Below are 22956 nucleotides of genomic sequence, written 5' to 3'. Positions count from 1 at the left end.
ATAGCCTAATATTAACAATACTTCTACTTACTATCAGGTCTAGATACTTAAGCAGGGATAAAACTTTATTATCAAGACTTTTATTTAAATATTATATATTTCTATTATTTTTAATATACTTGATTTTGGCGCTTTATAATATATTTTATAGAAGATTCAGGAAGTTTTAATCTTCATTAGTTATTATATCTATATATTAGATAATAGCAGATTCTATTTTTTAAGTTTCTAAGATTCTTAGAAAAATAAGTATACCAAAAGAGATAGCTTAATATATCTAAGATTATATTTCCTTACTATAAGGATAGCTAAATCTTGTTATTGAAGAGATATCTAATAAAGATAAATAGTACTGTAGAATATAGTATTAAGAGAAAGAAAAGCTAATTTTAAAATAAGATTAAAATAATTCTATAACTATATAATTTTCAGTTATAGGATTAATAAAAGATTACTGATATCCAAAGGACTATAATAAGTTAGTAGCAGAAAATTATATAGCTAAAATTCTCTTAAGCTCTGTAAGATTTCTCTATCTACTATTAAAGAGACGCGGCTTCTGTAATTTATAGTCTTAAAGCTCTATTTATATATATTATAACTTACTATAGATATTACTCTCTTATTTATTTAAAGAAGATATTACTAATGGCTATAAAATCTCTTTTTATATCTAGAACCAGTATATCTCTATAGTATACTTTATCACTCTGCACTCCAAGTTATATAATTTAAGAATACTGTATATTAACTGTATATCAATAAGTACAGTACTAATTAGGCTAATAATACACTATATTATATTTTTAGCTTCTAACTTAAGATATATAATATAGAAACATATCTTACTATCTTGTTTTCTATTTAGTAGGCAATATAAGTATACCAGTTATAACTGATAACAGTATAACTGACAGTAAAGACTAATCAGTTAGTTATAACTAAGATTTCTTTTACCAGCTTATCTAAATATACTAGCCTTTCAAAGTTAGTACTTAACTAGATTACAAGTTAGGCAAGTATCTTCTTTTTTCTATTATTATTAGCTTTAATCTTAACTCTAGAGAATAGTATAGTCTACTTATTAAAAGTGTCAGTTATATAGTTAATCTAATAACTACAGCCATCTATACTAACTCTTTGATAAAGGTTATAGACTCCTGGATTATGACAGGAAAACAAAAAGAAATAATCAGTCTTTTTACTAATCTATATAAAATTATTATTTATAATAGAGAGCAAGTTCCCATTAATTTATTATAATTATCTAAAATTATATAATTAGAAATTATCTCTAAATAGAAGTGCCTGTACTTATATATTAGTTAATTACAGTTCAGATACTTCTTTCAGCGATAAATAAAGAATAGATTAAATAATATCTAGATATTAAGTATTCTTATCTTTTCTATATATATTATAGTATCTGGCTTCTAAGCATATTTCTTTAAGTTCACTCTACATAGCATTAAGGTCATTGTCTAATATATACACAGAGTCAAAATATATAGAATCAGGAATATCTTCAGTACCAGATAGATTAAATACATGTATCCAAGACTAAATTAATAATTAGCAAAGATTAGATAAAGAGTATATAATATCAGTATCTCAAGTTCTCTCAGAATAATCTTCTAGCCAAATCTATCTATAAGGCGCTTCCGTAGTGTCAAGACTGTATTAGATATAGAGCCAGTAGCCTATAGCTTATATATAATCACAGACTTTGCCAGTTAAAGTTAATTAAAGATATCATGGATAGGACTAAGCTAACATAATATATTAGATACACTAGAGCAAAGCTTTATATAATTGGAAATTAATAAAATTAATATTTCTGAAGAAGCTGAGATTCTTTAGTTAGAGTCATTAATATCAGTTTATTGTTATTTTAATAAACTAGATTAGTGAGATAGAGATATAGATCTTACTCATTTCTTTTTATCTGCATAGGATACAATTGAAGATAGTAGATCCTCCAGTAGAGAAAGAAATAAAGATATATTAAAAAGTTTCTCCAGCCAGCTTTTAATATATATCAGCTAAGTATGGTCTATTGCTGGTTTACCCACTAAAAATATTTTCTGAAGTATATTTAGGACTGTACAAATGATTCATGGTCTTGGGATAGAGAATTTAAGAAGTAGATATTAATTAATCTCTTTCTCTATTTAGAATAAAACAGACGTGTAACTAATTGATATAGTTACTCTAACTTATTATATTAGCTTATATAATATTAAGGCTGGAAGAACACGTCACCCAGACAGAGAATGAAGCAGGGTCTGGGTAAGACCTATTGGGGATTCAGGGGACTAAGAGCTTCGGGTAAAGGAGGGTAAAGAAGAGTAAAGAGAAAGCGGCAAGGGCACTAAACCCAATAAATCAAAAAAACCTGGTAAACACAGACATACAACAGCCGGGATTCACTGGTGGTCACCCACCCAACTACTAACCGGCCGGCGTGTGGCTTAAGTACGGCTGAGCGGACGGGAAGCCCTGTTCTCCACACCCTATGGTCGTATGTATAAGTTTCACGAAGACAGATGATTATATAGTATACATTGTATATTAATACGTTAATCTGATCTAAATGTGTTCTACCTCAGCATTGTATACCAGTAGCTAAAAGGCCATGAAAGAAAATATAGTTCTATGACTACATGTCAAGAACGGCTCGAGTTGTCTCCGTACAGGTTTACCAAGCTGTTACCTTATGTGTAGACTATCTCCACTGATTGTCTTAAATTGGTACGGTGTATATCATTCAATATATATAGCCCATCAGGCTCCACGTGGAACCTCGCAAGATGGATTCTTATACTGCACAATTCCAGCACAAGGTCTTCTGTCTCGATTCTTGTGTTCTATGACTTCATGCACAATACGCTATCCTGCCCCACCCTGTTTATATAAAGTTTGTTAGTAGTTAACTTCCTAGGGCACCAAATACTCTAATCGTGACGAGAAGAGTTGCCCAGCCCGTCTCGACAAAGACAATACAGAGAACCACTTCCCGCCAATATATTAAAGGGGCTAAGGGCGTTATGCCCAAACATCACTAAATAGGGAAGAAAGACTAAAAGGCGCAATACCGAGGGAGAACATATATGTTGGCACGCGACCCTTTGTGTTTCCAATGTCCACTTCCGCTCTACTGTCCTTTTTTCTCTCTTTTTCCCTTCATGTTTTCTATCGAAAATGGTTCGACCTTTAATCCTTATACTCATCCTCTTTTTATCAGTTCTAGCAGCCCGTCCAGCCCAAGCCCCCGATTAGGTCGAAAGGCGCCCCGCCTGCGGTACTTCTGGGAGACGACCTTATATACCCCTTGAAGGGTTTTGATCAGTGAAGGAATGCACGAACAAGAATCTGCTGGATGGCTATCATAGGCAAACATACCAGTAAGTACTAGAGTATGAGGAAAATTGTCTGTAAAAGGACGGAACGTACAGGAAAGGTATCCAGGACCTGAACTCTTGTATTGGGTATGACATAAATACTGTTCACATGGTTCTGCAATATAAGTATGGTTTGCTCACTCGGACCTTTCCTGGAATTGATGACTAATAGGTGTTAGTGGAGGGGCTTTCGCCAGGGAAGATTGCTGGAGCTGCATACTTATGGCGAACGGCGATGTACTCGAGTGTACGTGCAGAACGAAAAGGGGAAACCCATAAGGGGCCAATGTTGCCAGGGCACAATTCGAGATATGTAGGCAGCCTTGCTAGATTGGTATCTTTTATTGAGGATAACATGCTGACTAGAAGGCTATTGGGTGTTTAGATATGAAAATGGGGTTATTTTCCGTTGATGCACTGGCTTGTCTTGACTATGGGGATTGTCTAATTGAGCGTTTGCTTGTGGGCTTTCCTTCTTTCTATCTCTTTGTGAGCCATACAGATCTTCACAGAAACTCCTGTAATTTTTAATGGAACATGATAGAGTAGTAAAGATGGTTGAGGTAGAATGGGCTGTTGTTTACATGTTAATTTGGAAAGTCATGCTGGATAGAAAGATAGTGGTTGAGAAGACACGCAACATTCTGCAGGAAATTCGTGTGAGGGGATATTGCTAGTATTTATATCTCATATAGAGATGGAAGGATGTAATAAGTATTCTTCTCTGTTTTAGGGCCTAGGTAGTACACGGGATGTAGGGCGCTCGAGGAACTGATTTTATTGGATGTCTAATTGCTCCATCTAGGAAGCTTGGTGCGCTGTACATTGTTTGACCCGAAAGGCTTCTTGTGCTGAATTTACTATGCACTTGAAACTCTAGGAAAGTGTAAAACTAAGACTTTTGTTTAGAGATAATTACCCCTTAAAAGAAAAGAAAGAACCAATTTCTTAAGCTGACGAGGATTATAAGAGTGAATGTTCCAGTTACACCACAGACTCCAATGGTTTATTCAAGGATACACAAGATGAAGTTCATTACCATACTTGCTATTTTCTTACTTAGCTCAGCTGAGCAAGCCCTGTCCTTTACAATCAATGCGCCATCTGCTACTTTTTGAGAGGCGAAGCATAGAAAAGCACCTTGTTTCCGTGCAAAGGATGGAAATGCGGATCCCGTATGCAAGGAGCAATTTTTTACCTCTTACAAGGAAGTCAAAACACAGAAACATCCAAAGCTAGCATTCTTTATAGACCAGCACACACATCAGAGTGTCGCATACGTCGCACAATAGCACAAACATATGTCATTAACTATAAGAGGAAGCGGGTCGTAACCAGTCGTAAGCTATCCCTTTGGCAATCGGACCTCGTTGACCTCGTGCACCAACCAATGAAACGAACCCAACTCGCAAGGTCCTTTCCAAAGAAATACCGGAATGAGCGGATAGGAAACCTGGAAGTTCGCGAAGTCGATCTGCCAGCAGGTCCATGTAGTCATAGAAGCCAGCTATGCTATGGATATGGCCTATCCTCCGAAGTGGGAAGGAATTTGCCGATCTACCGTCAGTCAAATACAAGCCTGAAGCCGACTGGGTGGTTGTTGCCATTGTCAAGAAAAAAGTTGGAATTTTCTGTGGCTTTATTACACCCGATGGCACTAGGAGCCTCTCGAGTTTCATTTTTTGTACATAGACGAAGGCGTCTATATGCAATTTAGGGGCAGGGGATAGCACTGTGCGGAACAATAGACTCCTAGGAAGTGTATATGTAACTAATAGTCTACAAGGTGATGAGGAGATGGGACGTGTTTCACATATGTATTTGGTCTGTTCAAACCTAGGTGCGCCATATCCAGGGCAATATTAGTGTATTCTCATTTACTATCCAAGCAAGAACTTAGCCACCACATTTTCCGTATCAATTACTGGATCTAGAACCCAACAGAAACCTCGTAGCCCCCATCAACCTCCTGCACATCAAACCTAACCTTCCCCACACAGTCCCCATATTCATACGGCTTACTCACCGTTCCCTGTACGCCAGACTCGGTTGAAGTAGGCGTCCCAAAAGTAGCATTTGTATACGGCAAAGAGTCACAGGTATGTCCGCCAGCCGAGTTCCAAGGATAATACTCGACGAAGCCAACCTGGCTTTTTTTGATTCCGCCGGTACCAGAAGGAAGCGTGTACTCTCCGATATGGGTTTCAGTGTTGCTGGTGGTGTCGACAAGGGTACCGGTCCAGGTTGTTCCCTGGGTATTCTTCACGGCAAGATGGTACGTGTTTGCATAAGATGCTTCAACCTCGACAGCGCAGCTGACGCCCGCACCACCGTCAGCACCATCGTGACAGTTTGCGTCGTTGCTAGTGCTGCCTGGGATAAAGCTCGAGAAGACAGCGTGGATGATGCTGGCGCCGTTGGCGTCGGGGCGAGGCTGGAGACCTGTGTACCCGATGTCTGAGACACCATTGAAGGCGTATTGCTGGGCGAAGTAGAAGCCTTCTTTGTGCGGGGCGTTGGCAATGGAGATGGGGAATGTGATATCCTTCAGACCCGTGGATGGGATGTTGGACGCGCTCCAATCTAGGCCAACGAGGGCTTCGGTGAAGGGGAGGAGGGGAATGATGGCTGTCAAGAGAGAGATGGGCTTCATCGTGGTGACTGGTGGTTGATAGTGGGTTATTGAATTGAAGACTGGTGGTCGAATACTGTGTTAGTATGGTTCATTTGGGGTTTGTGATTATGGTCATAATCATTTAGAGATACTCGGAGACGCACTGCTATAATGAATGTACGATCGACCAGCGATTAAAGATTAACTCGGAGGCAATGAAGAAATAAAGTAAGTGAAATGTGAAAGTATAACTCGCTCTGCTAACTCCCTACCTCCTACTACTATTAGGAATCCCTATTTATACTCCAACAACCCATCGTTACAATCACAAAATCCATGCAAGAGCACAGTACCATCGGCAACATCACCCCATGAAGGTATGATTGGTAATGTCAAATGCCATTGTAACCTTAGTGCTCTCATGTTCCTGTCGGCAATCAAGCTGAAACAATCAATCTGTTCGGCTTCACTATGATTTGACAGGCGGGTGTCGATCAACTCGGCTAAGGTGTCAGGTGCCGTTGGGACCTCCACCGGTCGAACTCTCTTCATGTTACATCGAACTGGTTCTGAAGAAGCTCCATCGGACACTAGCGTTTCAAAGGGTTTCGCTTAGATCTTGTTGGGATTACGATGCCGTTTGCAATGTTGGCCTGTAGGTCGTTAGAGCATGAGTGAGTCCTACTCCGTCCGGAGTATAGGTGTTTGAGTTCGTCTATTGCGGCCCTTGATGTTATAAAGTGGGACTGTTATGTTTTGCAATGATTATAATGATGTAAAGCTCTAGTTACTAATGCTATATCAGTTCCGACTATGCCGGCGGACACCATCGCGTTACCGACACTTACCCCTGAAGCGCGGCATACAAAAGTCACCGACATCACCGGAAGAGCTATGAGGAATAGAATAACCGAAACAAAATCCGTCCCAGAAGGCTCTTGGAAGCGAAATGCTGCGCAACAAATCGTATCTGCTCAACCCTCGCAGCCAGACCAACCTGGCCCTCAGAGCTCGCGGTAAACCACTGCAATCCAGTCTTCTCCTCCTCACCCAAACTCTTCCACAATGAAAGAGTTTTCTCTTCGGAAAAGTGGTACGAGGCTGCATATAACACATAGATGCGAGCAATCGGGTGCAGTGAGCTCGATCGCCAATCCACATCCAACCACCTTTTCCACAAGGGCCATGGTAGCCTGCGCAGCTCCATGGCTTCCTTCCAGAAAGCTCGAAATTGGTACCGCGCTCTCGCGCCACTAACTGCATGGACAGGACCGGTCGTCCCTTTCGCAAGGTGAGCCAGTAGTCGGTCCACTACAACATCCACGGGAACCTCGTCGATTGTTGCTTGCCTCTCCGGGTCTTTAGCCCGGCTTGCCATGCGCGTTACTAGGGTTGGGGTTATAATTAAACCAGCAGCTAAAACGGTCGTCGGCGTGGATTTTGGTACGCTAAAGCCCCGATATGGGAAAGACTGGGCAGGCGCAATGATCGAGGGCCGCAGAATGAGAAGCTTTTCCGCTTTACCGGTGGCCGTGAATTTGTCCAGGACCAGTCGCTCCGTGAGGTGTTTGGCATAGCCGTAGGGCCAGGGGAAACTATGTGCGTTGTATTCCTTGGACTCGCCCTGTTTTTGAACTTCTCCCCATTCGGCATGTACGTCTCGTTTCTCTCCTTGAGCGAGGGGGTATATTTTCTCCTCCACGTAAGGGTCGATATCCGCAGATTCTTGGTATAGGAAAGCATTTGCATAGGCCGTTGAGACGTAAACAAAGCGATCTAGTTGATGGCATTGTAGGGAGTAGTTGACTATCCTTTCGCTGCCGTGGATGATCGGTTTTGATAATTGTTCCAAGGAACCACTGAGGCAGATCGATGAAGCTGCATGGATGACGATATTGACTCGTTCTCGCAGCGTCTCCAGACAATTCTCGTCGATGCCAAGGTTAGGCTCGACCACGTCGCCTTTGATGACGGTCACTAATTTGGCATCATAGAGGCACTCAATGTATTTGGAAGGTAAGTGCTCGTGCCATTTAGCTTCCAGACGACTGATTCTATGTAAGCTGGTGGTAAGTGTTCATGGATGTGCTACGGTACATACGGTAGTCCACCCCTGGAGAGTAGGTATATATGATCAACAGGAGCTTGTGAGCATATGCGGTATACCAGGACAGTGCCCAGGAAACCTGAGGCGCCTGTGATGAAAATGACTTTGCCCGAGTAGTACTCCCACATAATTTTTGTTGAAAAAGAAGCTTATAATTGAACTATGAGAGGCATTTTGGCCATTATATGTCAACCTGTCAAACCCTATGGTATGCGTTCATGTGATTCATCTAACAAACAAATGGCCGCGAGGCAACTTCTGCATTCCAACCAGGACGCCTTTGGAATACGCGTCAGTCTTTCTCTAGTTTGGTAGTACCTCTGCGTTGGCCGAATGTCTGGCGTCATTCCCATGGTATAAAGTCTAATTGACAGGTTTTCCTTGGATAGAGTGCCTGTGAAACCATACAGCGCATTGTTCCTCATGGTGAACCCGGAAACCAACGACGCAATACCAAGGCAAGCCGGACTTAGGGGACACCTTACTCCAAGAATATCCAGTCATGATTAAGTCCCTGCTCCCTACAAGACCTAAATTCAAGCGAAGATATCCAGAATCAGAAATTATGCCATGGATTCAGGTGGCGATGCATCTCTGACCAATCGGAAAGAAGAGGTAAGCAATATTTGTCTCATGTATAGTTGCTATCACCAGCACAGGTTTCATTGTCAGATACGGCAGCGCTATTTATTCAAATAATTAATTCAATTGCTTCTCTCCATAACAGGATTTTGGCCGATATGATAACAACGGTTTTATCAACAACAAAGACAACACTATTCATCGCGCCTTGTCCAATGCGAACCAATATTAACCCAGCCACAACCGACTCCGTCCGACACCAAATTAGCGGGACTCTGGGTTAGCTTGATGATAAGATGCTGCAATCGAATACCAAGACTTTTTAACCTCAAGACTTCCTAACCGCAAATAGATTCGGCGTTTCTCGTACATGCCTTCCAGAACATTAACCTTGCAAGATTCGTATTTTGCTATTATTGCACCTCCCATCTTTTGCAATAGAAATCCAAGGGCGAACAATTGCCCACAACGTGAACACCAAACACGAAAGGAGTGGGTTTGCAATTGGGGTCCAAAAGTCAAGGATCCCCAGTTATGCAGGAAACAAACCAATTGTCTTGTCTGGAAAAGCAGACGATGCTACTCTGATTCCTTGGCACTGAAATATGTGGAGAACGTGACATCACGAACCCTGACTTGCTGCAAAGTTCACCGCAGGGGGTGCTTTTCTATTTGCCGTGATTTCCTTTGAGAGGTCTGATTCATATTCTCTTGAATTGAGATAATGTGGTGTATACTATTTATTAGCCATAGCCAGGCACTTCTTTCACACCCCAAGTTCCCAGATTTCTAAAAACACAAGATACCCTACTTCCAGTCCCCTTACAGAGCACGGAATGTCAGAACAGGATCAACGAAACCCCGGCACGGGGACAACTAGGGCCAACTCGCCCTCTTGGCTAAGAAAAATCGTGGTCTCTTATCAGGACACTCGATATTTTGGTCGACAGAATCAGGTATACCCCACATCTAGACACAATTAGGGCATCCTTGTACCATGATACCCTGGTCCCTGAACTCTCCAGACCTTCCTTTTCGGGGTCCAGATCTTCACTAAGATCCAATGCACCATGTAGGGCTGTGCAGGAGGTGGAAATAAGTCCCGGTTCTATTCAGCTAGGTCGATGCATCCATAATTGGACCCAACTGGGGGGGATAGAATCTGAACCAAAGATTTTTCGTCGCATCTATTGTAAAATCAACTGCAAATGCCATCTCCATGCCCTCTCTACTTTTAAAATTAATCCTATGTCTCTTCTTCATCTCCTGTACGATCTGGTATGGCAAGACACACTTCTACCGCGACCCAGGGAGCATCTTCTACGATGAAGCCCACGCCTTCGAGCAGCGATACTCCCAACATCGCCGCCGCGAAGTAGACGCCTTCATCCGATCCCAAAACACAACATCAACATTAGAACCACCCCTCAAATCCAGCCCTAATCCCACCCTCTGTCTAACCTACAGCTCCGTCCGCCGCCAAACAACCAATTACCTAGAAGTGTGTCCGTCCTCATCCCCCAGTCCCCCAAAACTTGCAACTAACAAGCAAAAAAAAAAAAGACCTCAATAGCAAGCGTCCTCACAACCCTAACCTCCCAAGAACGTCAAGATCTCCACCTAACCATCCTCATTGCCGAACCAGACCCATCCACCCACCCAAACTGGAACACCACCTGGCTCCGCACAACAACCGACACCTTCACCACCTACAACACCACCCAGGCCAAACTATCCCACCTCTCCCACCTCCAATCAACATCCAACTACGCCGAAAAGGGTGTCTTCGACTACACCCACGCCCTGCAACTCTGCCACGCAACTGGCGCTCCCTATATCGCCCTGTTCGAAGACGACATCCTCCTCGCAAACACCTGGTTCATCCGCACCCTAACCGGCCTCTCCCAGATCCCGCCTTCAAAAACCAACTCATGGCTCTTCATGCGGCTTTTCAACCAGGAACGCTCAACGGGGTGGGCTAGCCGCTCCATCGGCGGGAACAACGAACACTGGATTATTCTCGCCATCGGAGTATCCATTTCCCTAGCTGGGTATCTGGCCCGGCGCCAGAGTCAGGTGGCCCGGTCGTGGGTTGATTGGGGGACCCTGGGCGTAGTGGTGTTGGTGCTTAATCCGGCAATGGTGGTACTTTTCTTTCAGGCGGGGAAGGCGTCGCTTTTGCCCCCTTCGCCGGGGGTTTATGAGGAGGGGTTCGGGTGTTGTTCGCAGGCGATGGTGTTTCCGAGGGAGAGAGTGGCGGATATTGTGGGGTTTTTGGGAGATAGGGGCAGTGGGCAGGTGGATTTGTTGTTGGATGAGATGGCTGTTGAGGGGGGGTGGGGGAGGTGGGCGATGTATCCGGTTGTTGTGCAGCATATTGGTATGTTCCTTTTGTTTTTTATTATTTTTCCCTTTTCTTTTGCGATTTTTTGGGTGGAGAAGTGGCGTTGTGGGGACTGGGTTTGGCTGATTGTGAAGCAGGTCTTGACTCGGCGAGGAAGACGGTTAAGGCTGAGGCGCAGGCGATTTGGAGTATGGCGTTTGAGGATTTGGACGCGGCGGCGTTGGAGAGGGAGCATTTGAGGTTGGTTGACGGGTATTATTCAAGGGAGATGGTGGACACTTACTGAATATTTTGCGCACTTATATTGAGTAGAGGGGGTTGTTTGGAAGATTAGTGATGCAGAATTTCTGTTCGGATTCCGCCTAGATTTGTAGTATGCCTTGAGGGATGTTGTCGAGTGCATTTCTAGATGAGGAACAGTGAGGAGGACATTCACATATAAAACTACGCTCGCAAGGTACTTCAGCAGTTACCGTCACCACAACTACAATCACCGGCCCTAACAATCACGGAGACTGCAAATGTCTACGGAAAAAATCAACATAGTCAAACAGGCTCCGCTTATACGTCCTTGTAAACTTTCCATCCGGCCGGTTCACAATCTGCAGCCCATATTGTTCCTCGTAGCTACCAAACTCATTGTTATCCGCCAAACTCCACGCCAAAGCCCAAATGACATTAATGCCATCCTCATGGATAGCCTTCAAAGTCTCTGTGAGAAAGTCCTGATAGTAAAGCGTACGCTCCAAATTATACCGCTGCGCATCGAGGGTCCGATTTGACTCAAGAAATGTGTTGAACCCGTACTCCGCGATCAAAATCCCAAATGGCCGGAACGTGTTCTAGATATAGCCAATTGCTGGCGGACTTATTGTGGTGCGAGGTACGCGGCGTTTGAGGTTAGGCCTATTAACCACCCGTTGGTTTGAACGTTGCTTAGAGTTACGCAAGTGGGCCAGAGGGGATCGGAGGAGTTAGAGGCGCAAGCTTCTGTTCCTTGCGGTAAGGGAGAGGAGTACTGTGCGGTGTACGGGTCAAAGGACCAGAAGTCGATTTTGTCGTGGATGTGCTTGAGCTGGTCATTTGTTAGAGGTTCGATTACACCTGGCGTATTTATAGCTGCATCCGGGTACTGCTTCCCTAGGAATAGAGGGTTTGACATGATTCCTAGTAGGATGTCCTGGTATCGGAAGGCTGCGGCGATGTGTGAGATGTTTTGTGTGTCCAGGGGCATGGCTAAATTGTTGGCGAATTTGAGTGTGATTTGGCCTTTTCCGCCTAACGTATACTTGTACTAGTCGTAGACGTCGGCATGGGCGATGAGTACATTTGACAGGACTTGTTATCTCTTAAGAAGAGTTCCGACGCCTATGTTTGGTTCGTTGAAGGTGACCCAGTAAGGGACTGGGTCCGCGTACCGGGTCGTAACTATTTTGGCATAGTAGAGGAAGTGCTCGGGCAAGGACTTTAAGTCTGCTTGGACTGCAGTAGGTGCATCAACATGGTTTAGAGTGATGATCGGTGTCACGCCATATGTGAGGCATGTATTGATGAGATGGTCATAATGGTCTAGGCCTTGACTGTTGATAGGCGAACCGGCGACGCCAAATGGAACTATCCGCGACCATGACAGCGAGAACGAGTAGTGTGGGATCCCAGCGGCTGCCAGTCTCGCGATATCTTGCTCGTACATGAAATAGTGCATATTCGCTACATTTGCATCGCTCCTATCAGCGGTCTCCGGGGCCAACGCATATCCAATACTATCTAGGACACTAGGGCCGCGGCCTTCCAGCTGAAGAGCACCTTCAATCTGCCAAGAGCTGCTAGAAACGCCCCAGAGAAAATCTGCCGGTAGTTTCAGACTTGTATCGGGAGGCGCATTGTACAGCGCAGGAGGTAGGGCAAGCTCTGCTTTCGCAACAGGAATAGCGGACTAGCAGACGCCGTGGTTGTAAATGGCGGGGAGCTCACAAACGAATAGCCCTTCCATAAAGCAGCGTAGGCACTTTGACCATACTGACCGTCTGGTGTGATGGTGGCTGAAGGGTCGTATGAGTATGTAGTATAGGTAACGCCGCTAGGCAACAGAGTGGATGCCTTGCTGAACGGTGGCGCAAATGGCGTTGGAAAGGATACGGAAGTTGACAGCGGCGTAGCATAGACATCGGAGGTTAGTTGCGTGTATGTAAATGAGGAGTAGGTCGGCTGTGGAGGAGCCATGATATGAGGCCTCGCAGAGGCTATCAGAGTCCGACTTGCGAGATGAAGCCCACCATCAGCCAATTTCTTAATATGACCATGATTCCCAGGAGTGTCAGTTTAGCATCTTAGAACTTTGATGGTCCACTCCACCCGCTCTCAGCTTAAATACGAGTCATTGAGGGGATTTCCTGACTGGCTGTATGACCTCGTCGGATCATCCGGTATACCTCCACACTTTTTATTGCGGGGGACGACGATCGTTCATGGCTCGGATTACCGAGGGGCACTTTTCCTGCACGGTCTGCAAGTCCAATCCAAGCTCGAGCTGTCATCATCATCGCGGATCCAGCACAGGGAAAGCACCTTGGAAGAACACGTCCACCCAATTATCCTTCCTGATATCCACAATATTTGGCATATTAGGCCGAATGAGGGTCAATATACACCTTAGTTGTGGGTTAAACAGGTTTTAGTCCCTCATGATCCCACCCTTGCAGCAATCCAGAAATGAAACATCCGTTCGGTCAAGGATGAACCGAGAACGAGTACGAGGAATCTGGAGAAGGAATGATATACATTGCGGGGGGAGGGAAATGTGGAGGGAGATCTGCATACAAAACGAAAGACCTCAATGGTCCAATGAACAAGCCGAAGTAAAGCCGACCGAATGCGGGGAAACGGCATCCCACAATCGCCAAATATCCGACAATCACTGCTAGACTATAACAGTCTTTTTAAACTATATTCAACGATGTCCTACCATCTTTCAATCGTGGTCAGTGGCGAAGGTAAAGACCCCAAATATCGATCTCATTGGGCTTTCGCAATCCACCAACCGGTCAAAGTTGTCGGTGACCTTTTACATGTCCGGCCCATCGATATAGGGCGGCTGTGGTACGAATTTGAACATCGCTCGGACTCAGACCTCATTCTGGTGGATGCCATCGGGTTGGCAAAAATTGCAGACTGGGATAGCCCACAGCGTCTACAGGCAATCAGTGTGATAAGGGATGAGAAGGCCCCAAAGGATGGGGTGAGACGATGTCAAGATTGGGTCTTTAGCGCTTTGATCGCGCTGGAGGTGGAGGAACTTGTTCCCGCTGGGACATCGGAAATTTGGAAAGACTTGATGGGGAAGACCGCGACGGAGGTAGAGAGGGCTGTTGGCACGAATTGGACGAGTTTCCGTGGCTTCCAGAGTTCACTGAGGTAGCGTAGTGAAAAGGTATGCTGCATCTCCTTATCGATCCACTGCTCAGCTCTTTCCAGTGATCCAAAGCAAGTGCTCATATCGTATAGACGTCGAGGACTGACGAGTGAAGGCGGTGCAACCAAATCATTGAACCATTATGATACGTGTACTAATGAAACTTATGCGCTACGAGATCAGACAAAATATTACCATCAAAGCTCCTTACTCCATTGCCTCCCACTCCACAATTTGTCAGTTGTCCACAGCCAGTAGTCTCGCCCCTTCATCAACCATATCAGAAAGTTCGGCAGCTGATACCCCATGGCCGCCCCGACACCTTTGCTCCTCCCAATTGGCACTATTTGGGTCTCCCGAGTATCTTCCTTGAACAAGCGATCTTCGCCAGCGGAGCTCTCGTCCGTCCCGGCCGCGAGGAGTAGGTCCCGCTTAATATTAGCACAAAGGACCGGGACTGCTTCGACAATAAAGTGGACAGTTGGCCGTGCCCATGATGACACGTCACCAATTGCATACACGCGCGGCCCGGCTTTCTCAACTCGGAGAGTCGAAGAGTTGGTCTCGACACGACCATCAGCTGTCAAAAGTGATGGGTCAATGAAACCAGCGTTCGGTCTTGTACCCGTTGCGGGAATGTACAGGTCGCCGTCGAGAGTGTGCCCATTGTCAAGAGTCACTGTCGTCCTCGCTGTTAACGCATTCTCGCTGTCGGCGCTAGGTGCCACATCTACGACGCGTGCGTTCTTAACGACGGTCACTCCTACTTGAGCAAGGTACTGTTCTGCCAGGCTTGCAAGGCTAGGGCGTAAGAGTGGCAGGATCTGTGGCCCAGAAGTGACGACTGTGATGGGCACCTTGGGGTTTGCCAATTTGGAGCAGAACCACCCAGCACGGCCGTTTAGATATTCGCCAACTTCACCGGCAGTCTCAACACCGGCTGGCCCCCCACCAGAGATGACAATACTCTTGGCCGTTGGCAAGGCTTTTCGAAATGCCGTCCAATTTGCTCGAAGGTCTCCGATGTCGCGGTTCAGACCCAGAAGAGGGGAAGGCGTTGACGAGCCGGTCGCGATCACAAGAGCGTGAAAGTCAATCGTCTCTGCAGTTTCCTCGTCGGTAGGACTCACGAAAATATTCCGATTGGCATGATCTAGCTTTGTTGCGGCGCCGTGGATAAAGCGAAAGTTACGAATCGGGTCATCATGGTACTGCTCGAATACTTTGGGGATGCTAACGAAGAGTTTCTCTTGGTCAAAGAACTCGTCTGCGATCAGCGCACGGGGGCAAGCAGATCTGCACATCGTGTGCGAAGATGCGCTAACCAGAATAACTTGATATTCCTCTGGATGTGGTAACTTGGGCACCACATGTTTGAGGAGGTAATGGGCAGTCGACACGCCTCCATAAGAGCCTCCAAGAATAACAATGTTCCAATGCCTTGCTGTCGCCATTCTGCTGGTTTTGTTCCCAGTTGCAATCTAGTAGTATAGTACGAACGAGATTCACGAATAAGAGCTCAAAATCGATAGATAAATCGAGGTTCTAAAGCTGGGCAGAGTCCTGGGAAGCAGAAAAGACCGTAGCCTGTGATCGAAATGAGCAGAGCGCATTTTAAAGGAATTTCTGAGCGATCTCATTGAGGATGTTGTTCGACGGCGGCTTTTCGGCTTCTCGGCCTTCCGAAGATAGGCAGCTCAACATACGCATCAACTGATAAGCGCTAGCAACAACTAGCTCTATTATCGACGATTTTGTGGCTATTGAAAACTCCAGCAATTGCCAGGATTAATATGCCCTTCTCACCGATGATGCATTAAATTCCGGAAATTAATCAGCCGGCAAATCGCTTCTATATTAGTCTAACACTGGACGTCAGGCCCACGGGTTCAGATTGACAAAATTGGGATAGAGTCCAGGAAAAGTCACTATCTTTCCATCATACATGCTGTCCAATTAGCCTGTGGTATGTATTGTCTGATCAATCTATTGAACCATATGTGAAGTAAGAGTAGTATATCATCAGTCGTACGTCTATCAAGAAAGGCAGGGGCGCTATCAGTGGCCTTCGCTTATTTACTCGCTATCACTGGCACTGTCATGAACAGAGCCGTTGCCCGCATCATCTCTCAGACCCTCTGCAAGGACGTACTCTGTTTGCTGAAGAGTCGACTTAATCTCCTGGTTATTGTAAACAAGGTCCGCGGGCTTTTGACCATGCTTATTCCTGACCCGCGGGTCACAACCAGCGTCACACATCATCTTGATCATCTCCAAACCCAGTTCGGGGTCCTTTTCGTTGGCGTAGCGTACAGCAGTATGAAGGGGGGTATCTTTATCGAGGCGTGTGAGAGGGTCACATTCAAAGTATTGAATATCGAAGAGAGAATCCATTGTATCATCTACCGCGGGATTGCATTAGAAAAAGTTTCTTCGGCTCCGCGTCCCAAACACAAAGAATAGCCGCTTGGTGGTGTTTGGGGGGGGGGGGGAGGGAGATATTTTAATCATCCATCCGACTTACAGCTGCCATATGCAGCACAGATATGGAGAGCATGGTTCCCCATTGAGTCTGTGACGCCGTTGAAGAACTCGGCCACTTGTTCGTTCGAACTCCCTTCCATGCCCTCTAGTACTTGTTCAATCAGATGAGGCTGGTCTCGGCGACAGGCCTCGACGACCAGCTCACGGGGAGATGCACCCTAATCGATTAATCATAAGTGACCGAGTAGGTTGCCGCATAGTTAACAAAAGAAACGTACTTCATCCGCCATAGCTGCCTAATTGAGGGGTATTCCTAGTAAATCAAAAAGATCCCGGGGTTTGCTCGAACGTGTTGTTTGAGGAGACAGGAAACGTGGGGAAACCACAATAGCTATGGGATATTATCGCAAGGATGCAAGCGCAGATATCATAAAGAGGCGGTGTATGTTCAGCACGGGGAATCCGCAAATTACTATGAATCGCGATATTAGTATGTACGTTAACAACAATTAAGTTTCCCGTAGACTTTTGGACAACGAATGTCTTTAAAATAAAAAATATTAAAAAAAAAAAAAACCAAAGACAACGGATAGCCACGGGAGGCAACTTACCGGAAGGACTTTGGCTTAGTGCGCAGTAGTTAGTAGTAGTGGTAGGAGTATGTATCAACTCTCCTGACTTGATTCCCCGCTGCGCTACGGAGTCCTGCACGTCCGCTGCGGATAGCCGCTCGGATTATCATTGACCCAGTTTGGATCATTCAGCTCCAATCTGCCCCGCGTCCAATCGGCGCCTACCTATCTACATAACTTGCCTAAGAGCCGCAACCCAAAGGCGGTGAGCTTAATTTCTCTCCGCCAACGACAAAGCTTGTCTGATATCAACGGACCAAATAAATGTGCAGGAGCCCTTGCTGCGGAACTGCGACAGTAGTTTCATCTTATTCTTAAGTGCCGCGATTGAGGGCTACGTAATACAAAGGATTCGCTACGTCCCGATTAACTAAATATTGTCCGCGGTTGACATTTGATTTGCAGCGAGAATCTGTCCAAAATGCCCTTGACTTGTTAGTTGCTCCTTTCCTAAATTTCAGAACTCAGCTAACTGGAGGCCCCTTTGCTATATGTAGTCTGCCCTAACTGCAGTAATGCACTAACGATCTCCCGCGCGGAACCGACTCCCAGACACCCACTCGGGGTCAATCGATTCGAGTGCCGGACCTGTCCTTATCAATATGTTTTGGAGCAGAGCTATTTCGAGAAAACGGAAATGAAACAAAAAGAGGTGGAGGATGTCTTCGGTGGGAAGGAAGAATTCGCCAATGCAGATAGCGTGGGCAGTAAGTGGTGGCAGTCTTCGCAAGTGACGTGGTTGAGACTAACATCTGATTTTTCCTTCACACTTCCAGCCCAATGCCCCGCAGAGAACTGTAATGGTGACCGTGCATATTTCTTCCAGCTGCAAATTCGAAGTGCAGATGAACCTATGACTACGTTCTTAAAGGTGGGTGACTTGCCAGTTCATGCGGACGGCTTGCATATATCTCGCGTACTGACTCGGTCAACAGTGTACCAGCTGCGGTGCCCGGTGGAGAGAAAACTGAGGGTTTTTCTTCCTTGTTTTTATGTTTCAAGAAAGAGCAAACCTCAGATGCACTCTTATAGCTAAATGTGTGGGTTACCGGTTGGGAAAAGAAAAGAGAAAAAGAGTAGCGGTGCTATTTATTTCTGTTAACAGCTTTAGAAGGTCGTTGTACATTTCTTAGGAGTATGGTGGTTTACATCTAGTCTAGCTTAGCGATACCCCTCAATGGTTACTATGATAACTATCGATCTAGTACGTAGTCCATATATGCGGATACGTAGCTATGGAAGATCAGCAGACAATTTCTTTCTTCTTTTTTTTTTTTTTTTTTAGCGGCGGCAGATAATCACCCATTTAGGATTGGAGGGAAGTTATCATCCATGGTAAGCTTGTTGGGTTTCTACCAAACACGGGACCTGCTTTAATTTATTTTCTATTTTACATAAATATCCCATACGAAAAAATTTTCATTTCCCACCGCCTATGATAGGCACAACCCATTAACCAAAAAGAAGGTAGTAAAGAAGTCTGAGACAAAGTACTAGGAATTAGTCTAAATGAGGGGCACACACAACAGTGATCATATGTTAAAACTGTACGAAAAGAAAAAGAATAGACTAAAAAAAAATTTCTGACATTGATACGTAGCTTGACTATTACCTCTTAGGAAACAATCTACGTATCTAGGGAGACGAGAGAGAGGGAAAAAAAAAAATAAAAGAGAAGAGATTTCCACTGTGGATCAGACAGGCGCGCCACAGCTGCTTGGGTGTTGACCCTGAGCGAACCAATCGTGTACTCGGGTTGCCGCGGGGTTCTTATGCAAACAAGTACAACATCCATCCCACCTCTGCGTTGATGCCCAGTTTGCCTGTCCAAAATCCACCGGAATGGTTGGAACAAAAACAGGAGGCGTGAAAAAATTTCATCGTAGAGGCCGATGGTGGGGTCGAGGTCGGCTCTCCGAGCGAAAGGGAACCAAGGAAACGCAGGATCTTCGAGGTTGGTGTACCCAAAAAGAACGCAGCAAGTCAGTCAACGCCCAAACGCAGACAGTCTGGAAGGGACTCCGCCGTGCAGATTCTGCGTCGGTCCCGCACATGCGTGGTGGGGCATTACCCCTCCATGTCCAATGATAAGCAGGCCGGCCGAGGGCTTAAGCCCGCCCACTAATTCGCCTTCTCGCTTGCCCCTCCATATAAGGATTCCCCCTCCTTCCCCTCCCACAAGTTTTTTCTTTCTTTCTCTCTTCGTCCGCATCAGTACGTATTTTATCCCCCCTTGCCTGCTTTCATTCACTTTCTTCCATCATCTTGCATTACTGACCACTTATTTGCTCAGTACCTCTACGCGATTAGCCGTAGTATCTGAGCAAGTTTTTTTTCTACAGAATCTTTCTAGTATCTTTCAAAGAACTACAAAGTTCCATATACCGTCAAAATGGGGTAAGCTGGCAGAACATCATCCATATGCTATCATCGTTGTGTGAAGGCGGTTGAACTAACTGCGTTCTCTTCGACAGTAAGGAAGGAAAGACTCACGTCAACATCGTCGTTATCGGCCACGTCGATTCCGGCAAGTCCACCACCACTGGTCACTTGATCTACAAGTGTGGTGGTATTGACCAGCGTACCATTGAGAAGTTCGAGAAGGAAGCTGCCGAACTCGGAAAGGGTTCCTTCAAGTACGCTTGGGTTCTTGACAAGCTCAAGTCCGAGCGTGAGCGTGGTATCACCATCGATATTGCCCTCTGGAAGTTCCAGACCGCCAAGTATGAGGTCACCGTCATTGGTAAGCTTCAACCCCCCCAGGCTATACTATTACCTGTCCGTCATCTAACAGTCGTTCATAGATGCCCCCGGTCACCGTGATTTCATCAAGAACATGATCACTGGTACCTCCCAGGCCGATTGCGCTATCCTCATCATTGCCTCCGGTACTGGTGAGTTCGAGGCTGGTATCTCCAAGGATGGCCAGACTCGTGAGCACGCTCTGCTTGCCTTCACCCTCGGTGTCCGTCAGCTCATTGTTGCCCTCAACAAGATGGACACCTGCAAGTGGTCCGAGGACCGTTACAACGAAATCGTTAAGGAGACCTCCAACTTCATCAAGAAGGTCGGATACAACCCCAAGAACGTTCCCTTCGTTCCCATCTCCGGTTTCAACGGTGACAACATGCTTGAGCCCTCCCCCAACTGCCCCTGGTACAAGGGTTGGGAGAAGGAGACCAAGGGTGGCAAGGTCACCGGTAAGACCCTCCTCGAGGCCATCGATGCCATCGAGCCCCCTGTCCGTCCCGCCAACAAGCCCCTCCGTCTTCCCCTCCAGGATGTTTACAAGATCTCTGGTATTGGAACTGTGCCCGTCGGCCGTGTCGAGACCGGTGTCATCTCCCCCGGTATGGTCGTGACCTTCGCTCCTGCCAACGTCACCACTGAAGTCAAGTCCGTTGAGATGCACCACCAGCAGCTCAAGGAGGGTCTCCCCGGTGACAACGTTGGATTCAACGTCAAGAACGTTTCCGTCAAGGAAGTCCGTCGTGGTAACGTTGCCGGTGATTCCAAGAACGATCCCCCCTCGGGCTGTGCTTCCTTCAACGCCCAGGTCATCGTCCTTAACCACCCCGGTCAGGTCGGAGCTGGATACGCTCCTGTCCTCGATTGCCACACCGCTCACATTGCTTGCAAGTTCTCTGAGCTCCTCGAGAAGATTGACCGCCGTACCGGAAAGTCTGTTGAGAACTCCCCCAAGTTCATCAAGTCTGGTGATGCTGCCATCGTGAAGATGGTTCCCTCCAAGCCCATGTGTGTCGAGGCCTTCACTGAGTACCCTCCTCTCGGTCGTTTCGCCGTCCGTGATATGCGCCAGACTGTTGCTGTCGGTGTCATCAAGTCCGTTGAGAAGTCTGCTGGCGGTGCCGGCAAGGTCACCAAGGCCGCCCAGAAGGCCGGCAAGAAATAAGCTGGTTAATATGTGCGGGGATGCAATTATGAACCTTTTATGAGCACAAAAATATGGAATTTTCACGGAATTAGACTTAGGTTATGTAGTTGATCCTACAGGACTTGAATCATGAATTTTTTCGTTCAATTTGTTGCCCCATTGCGAATGTAGATTTACTTTCCACGTCCGGTAGTCGAATAGCTTCAATATTCTGATATCTGTATACAATCCCAGATTCTTATCCGACCAATCATGTCGCGCCGCACCTGGCGGAATCTTCGCAGCAGTAGTAGGAGTATTCAGTGCCTTCCTGAGATTTACACATCATTGTTATTGTATCCAACGTGCTTAATTGATTCATGTATGTCTGCGCTTTCGGACTATTGGCTAACAAATGCTCACGGAGCTGCTTGCCATGTACGTAAGGTAATGAATTTACTTTTAATAGTTGTTCTGTAGGCATCATCTTTTTGTTTATCAGTATCATTGGCCTTGCCTTCAGTGACTCTGTAATCCCTATAGATTTATCAACACTCATCTTATTAGTGTATACCACCTATTGCTTGGACTAGATGCCACCTATATCTGCTGAGCTTTATTCAAAGAAGTTAGTTGTACGAACGGCCATCTAAAATTCCCTTCGATAATTCTTGAAGGTAGTAAATATATAATGTCGCTTCATAGTGATTTTACTAGACCCATATTGTCCTATCACCACCACCCACCATTTAATACCACAATAAACAGTGATATACTTCCAATTCCCGTGAGCACATAACCTGTTTCTCAAACCTGTGTGCACACTACATAAAGTTTTGTTTGATGCATTATCACCTTGATTGATCCTATCTTTGGGTTGACATTTCACATTACCCGACGATATCACCCCGCCATTTCTTGAATTCGTAGTATAATATAATAATTTTTATCTTTAGCAACGTAATGAAGGATAGCGAGAAGGCTGTAGTAAGCTTGAATTGCGGTGAATCTAGTTTTCGGCGTACTACTAGCACACGGTTGCCTGCAACAGAGTCATACGCTTGAGTGTCGATAAGCACTCCGGGACGGTTAGTTCTTTCTGCCGGTTTCTCTTTACCGCTTGAATTACCGCTATACAGGACAACCCGATGGGTGGACCTTTCCGCTAACCATAATGGTGAAGATACTCGCCGCTTTTGGCAGCAATCTACATGCTCTTGAAGTTTTATACATGATCTTCCTTCCATGTGTTATTCATGTATATACCTAGTGTGTCATGGCAACAAATCTGCAACTGCAAACTCTATGAAAAAAGGTGAAAAGTGTGAACAGGCGGCCTTTCTTCTATCTCGTAGTTGGTTTCATACCTGAGGCTATTTACCGTCAAGTAGGATTATACACTCCACTCCTGAGCCCTTCCCCGCATTGCACCCTGCAAACGTTCGCCTGAGAAGCTAGTCATGATGAGCAAGTGCCTAACCAGACAGATTTGAGCGTTCCTTGGTT

The 22956-nt window shown here is 45.6% G+C and overlaps 8 protein-coding genes across 8 annotated transcripts; 3 read left to right on the top strand and 5 right to left on the bottom strand.

The window, feature by feature from the left end:
* Positions 1-5331: 5331 nt before the first annotated feature.
* On the bottom strand, positions 5332-6054 carry BDW43DRAFT_323912 (uncharacterized protein; the record flags this gene model as incomplete). Its single annotated transcript, XM_032049839.1, has 1 exon — positions 5332-6054. The coding sequence occupies one exon, from the start codon at positions 6052-6054 to the stop codon at positions 5332-5334; it is 723 nt and encodes a 240-aa protein (XP_031894234.1).
* Positions 6055-6907: 853 nt separating this feature from the next.
* Positions 6908-8250, bottom strand: BDW43DRAFT_304662 (male sterility protein-domain-containing protein; the record flags this gene model as incomplete). The annotated part of the gene is made up of 2 exons (XM_032045640.1): positions 6908-8063; positions 8117-8250. The coding sequence occupies 2 exons, from the start codon at positions 8248-8250 to the stop codon at positions 6908-6910; spliced, it is 1290 nt and encodes a 429-aa protein (XP_031894233.1).
* Positions 8251-9923: 1673 nt separating this feature from the next.
* On the top strand, positions 9924-11334 carry BDW43DRAFT_316871 (uncharacterized protein; the record flags this gene model as incomplete). The annotated part of the gene is made up of 3 exons (XM_032048405.1): positions 9924-10205; positions 10268-11084; positions 11186-11334. The coding sequence occupies 3 exons, from the start codon at positions 9924-9926 to the stop codon at positions 11332-11334; spliced, it is 1248 nt and encodes a 415-aa protein (XP_031894232.1).
* Positions 11335-11554: 220 nt separating this feature from the next.
* On the bottom strand, positions 11555-13375 carry BDW43DRAFT_323910 (glycoside hydrolase superfamily; the record flags this gene model as incomplete). Its single annotated transcript, XM_032049838.1, has 4 exons — positions 13023-13375; positions 12415-12984; positions 11980-12342; positions 11555-11890 (listed from the first exon to the last, which is right to left on the bottom strand). The coding sequence occupies exons 1-4, from the start codon at positions 13269-13271 to the stop codon at positions 11555-11557; spliced, it is 1518 nt and encodes a 505-aa protein (XP_031894231.1). The 5' UTR covers positions 13272-13375.
* A 448-nt stretch (positions 13376-13823) lies between these two features.
* On the top strand, positions 13824-14599 carry BDW43DRAFT_247150 (uncharacterized protein). Its single transcript, XM_032039755.1, has 2 exons — positions 13824-14478; positions 14553-14599. Exon 1 carries the CDS (start codon positions 13921-13923, stop codon positions 14464-14466), a length of 546 nt encoding a protein of 181 aa, XP_031894230.1. The 5' UTR covers positions 13824-13920; the 3' UTR covers positions 14467-14478; positions 14553-14599.
* Positions 14599-16080, bottom strand: BDW43DRAFT_294303 (NAD(P)/FAD-dependent oxidoreductase). Its single transcript, XM_032043930.1, has one exon. It carries the CDS (start codon positions 15912-15914, stop codon positions 14658-14660), a length of 1257 nt encoding a protein of 418 aa, XP_031894229.1. The 5' UTR covers positions 15915-16080; the 3' UTR covers positions 14599-14657.
* A 75-nt stretch (positions 16081-16155) lies between these two features.
* BDW43DRAFT_294300 (ankyrin repeat-containing protein ANK1) lies at positions 16156-17676 on the bottom strand. The gene is made up of 4 exons (XM_032043929.1): positions 17556-17676; positions 17223-17416; positions 16985-17162; positions 16156-16862 (listed from the first exon to the last, which is right to left on the bottom strand). Exons 2-4 carry the CDS (start codon positions 17232-17234, stop codon positions 16537-16539), a joined length of 516 nt encoding a protein of 171 aa, XP_031894228.1. The 5' UTR covers positions 17235-17416; positions 17556-17676; the 3' UTR covers positions 16156-16536.
* A 321-nt stretch (positions 17677-17997) lies between these two features.
* Positions 17998-21489, top strand: BDW43DRAFT_304657 (putative translation elongation factor EF-1 alpha subunit; the record flags this gene model as incomplete). The annotated part of the gene is made up of 4 exons (XM_032045639.1): positions 17998-18010; positions 18074-18283; positions 20059-20319; positions 20381-21489. The coding sequence occupies 4 exons, from the start codon at positions 17998-18000 to the stop codon at positions 21487-21489; spliced, it is 1593 nt and encodes a 530-aa protein (XP_031894227.1).
* Between the last annotated feature and the right edge of the window lie 1467 nt (positions 21490-22956).

The sequence above is a fragment of the Aspergillus alliaceus genome (assembly GCF_009176365.1).
Source record: "Aspergillus alliaceus strain CBS 536.65 unplaced genomic scaffold BDW43scaffold_87, whole genome shotgun sequence".
NCBI lineage: Eukaryota > Fungi > Ascomycota > Eurotiomycetes > Eurotiales > Aspergillaceae > Aspergillus > Aspergillus alliaceus.
This window is presented reverse-complemented; position numbering and strand designations above follow the sequence as displayed.

Excerpts from the sequence above, each read along its gene's own strand:
- BDW43DRAFT_247150 (XM_032039755.1), top strand. The coding sequence starts at position 13,921 with ATGCGGGGAAACGGCATCCCACAATCGCCAAATATCCGACAATCACTG.
- BDW43DRAFT_294303 (XM_032043930.1), bottom strand. The coding sequence starts at position 15,914 with ATGGCGACAGCAAGGCATTGGAACATTGTTATTCTTGGAGGCTCTTAT.
- BDW43DRAFT_294300 (XM_032043929.1), bottom strand. Across the intron at positions 16,863-16,984 it reads CTGTGCTGCATATGGCAGCT|ATGATACAATGGATTCTCTC; the intron begins GTAAGTCGGATG and ends ATCCCGCGGTAG.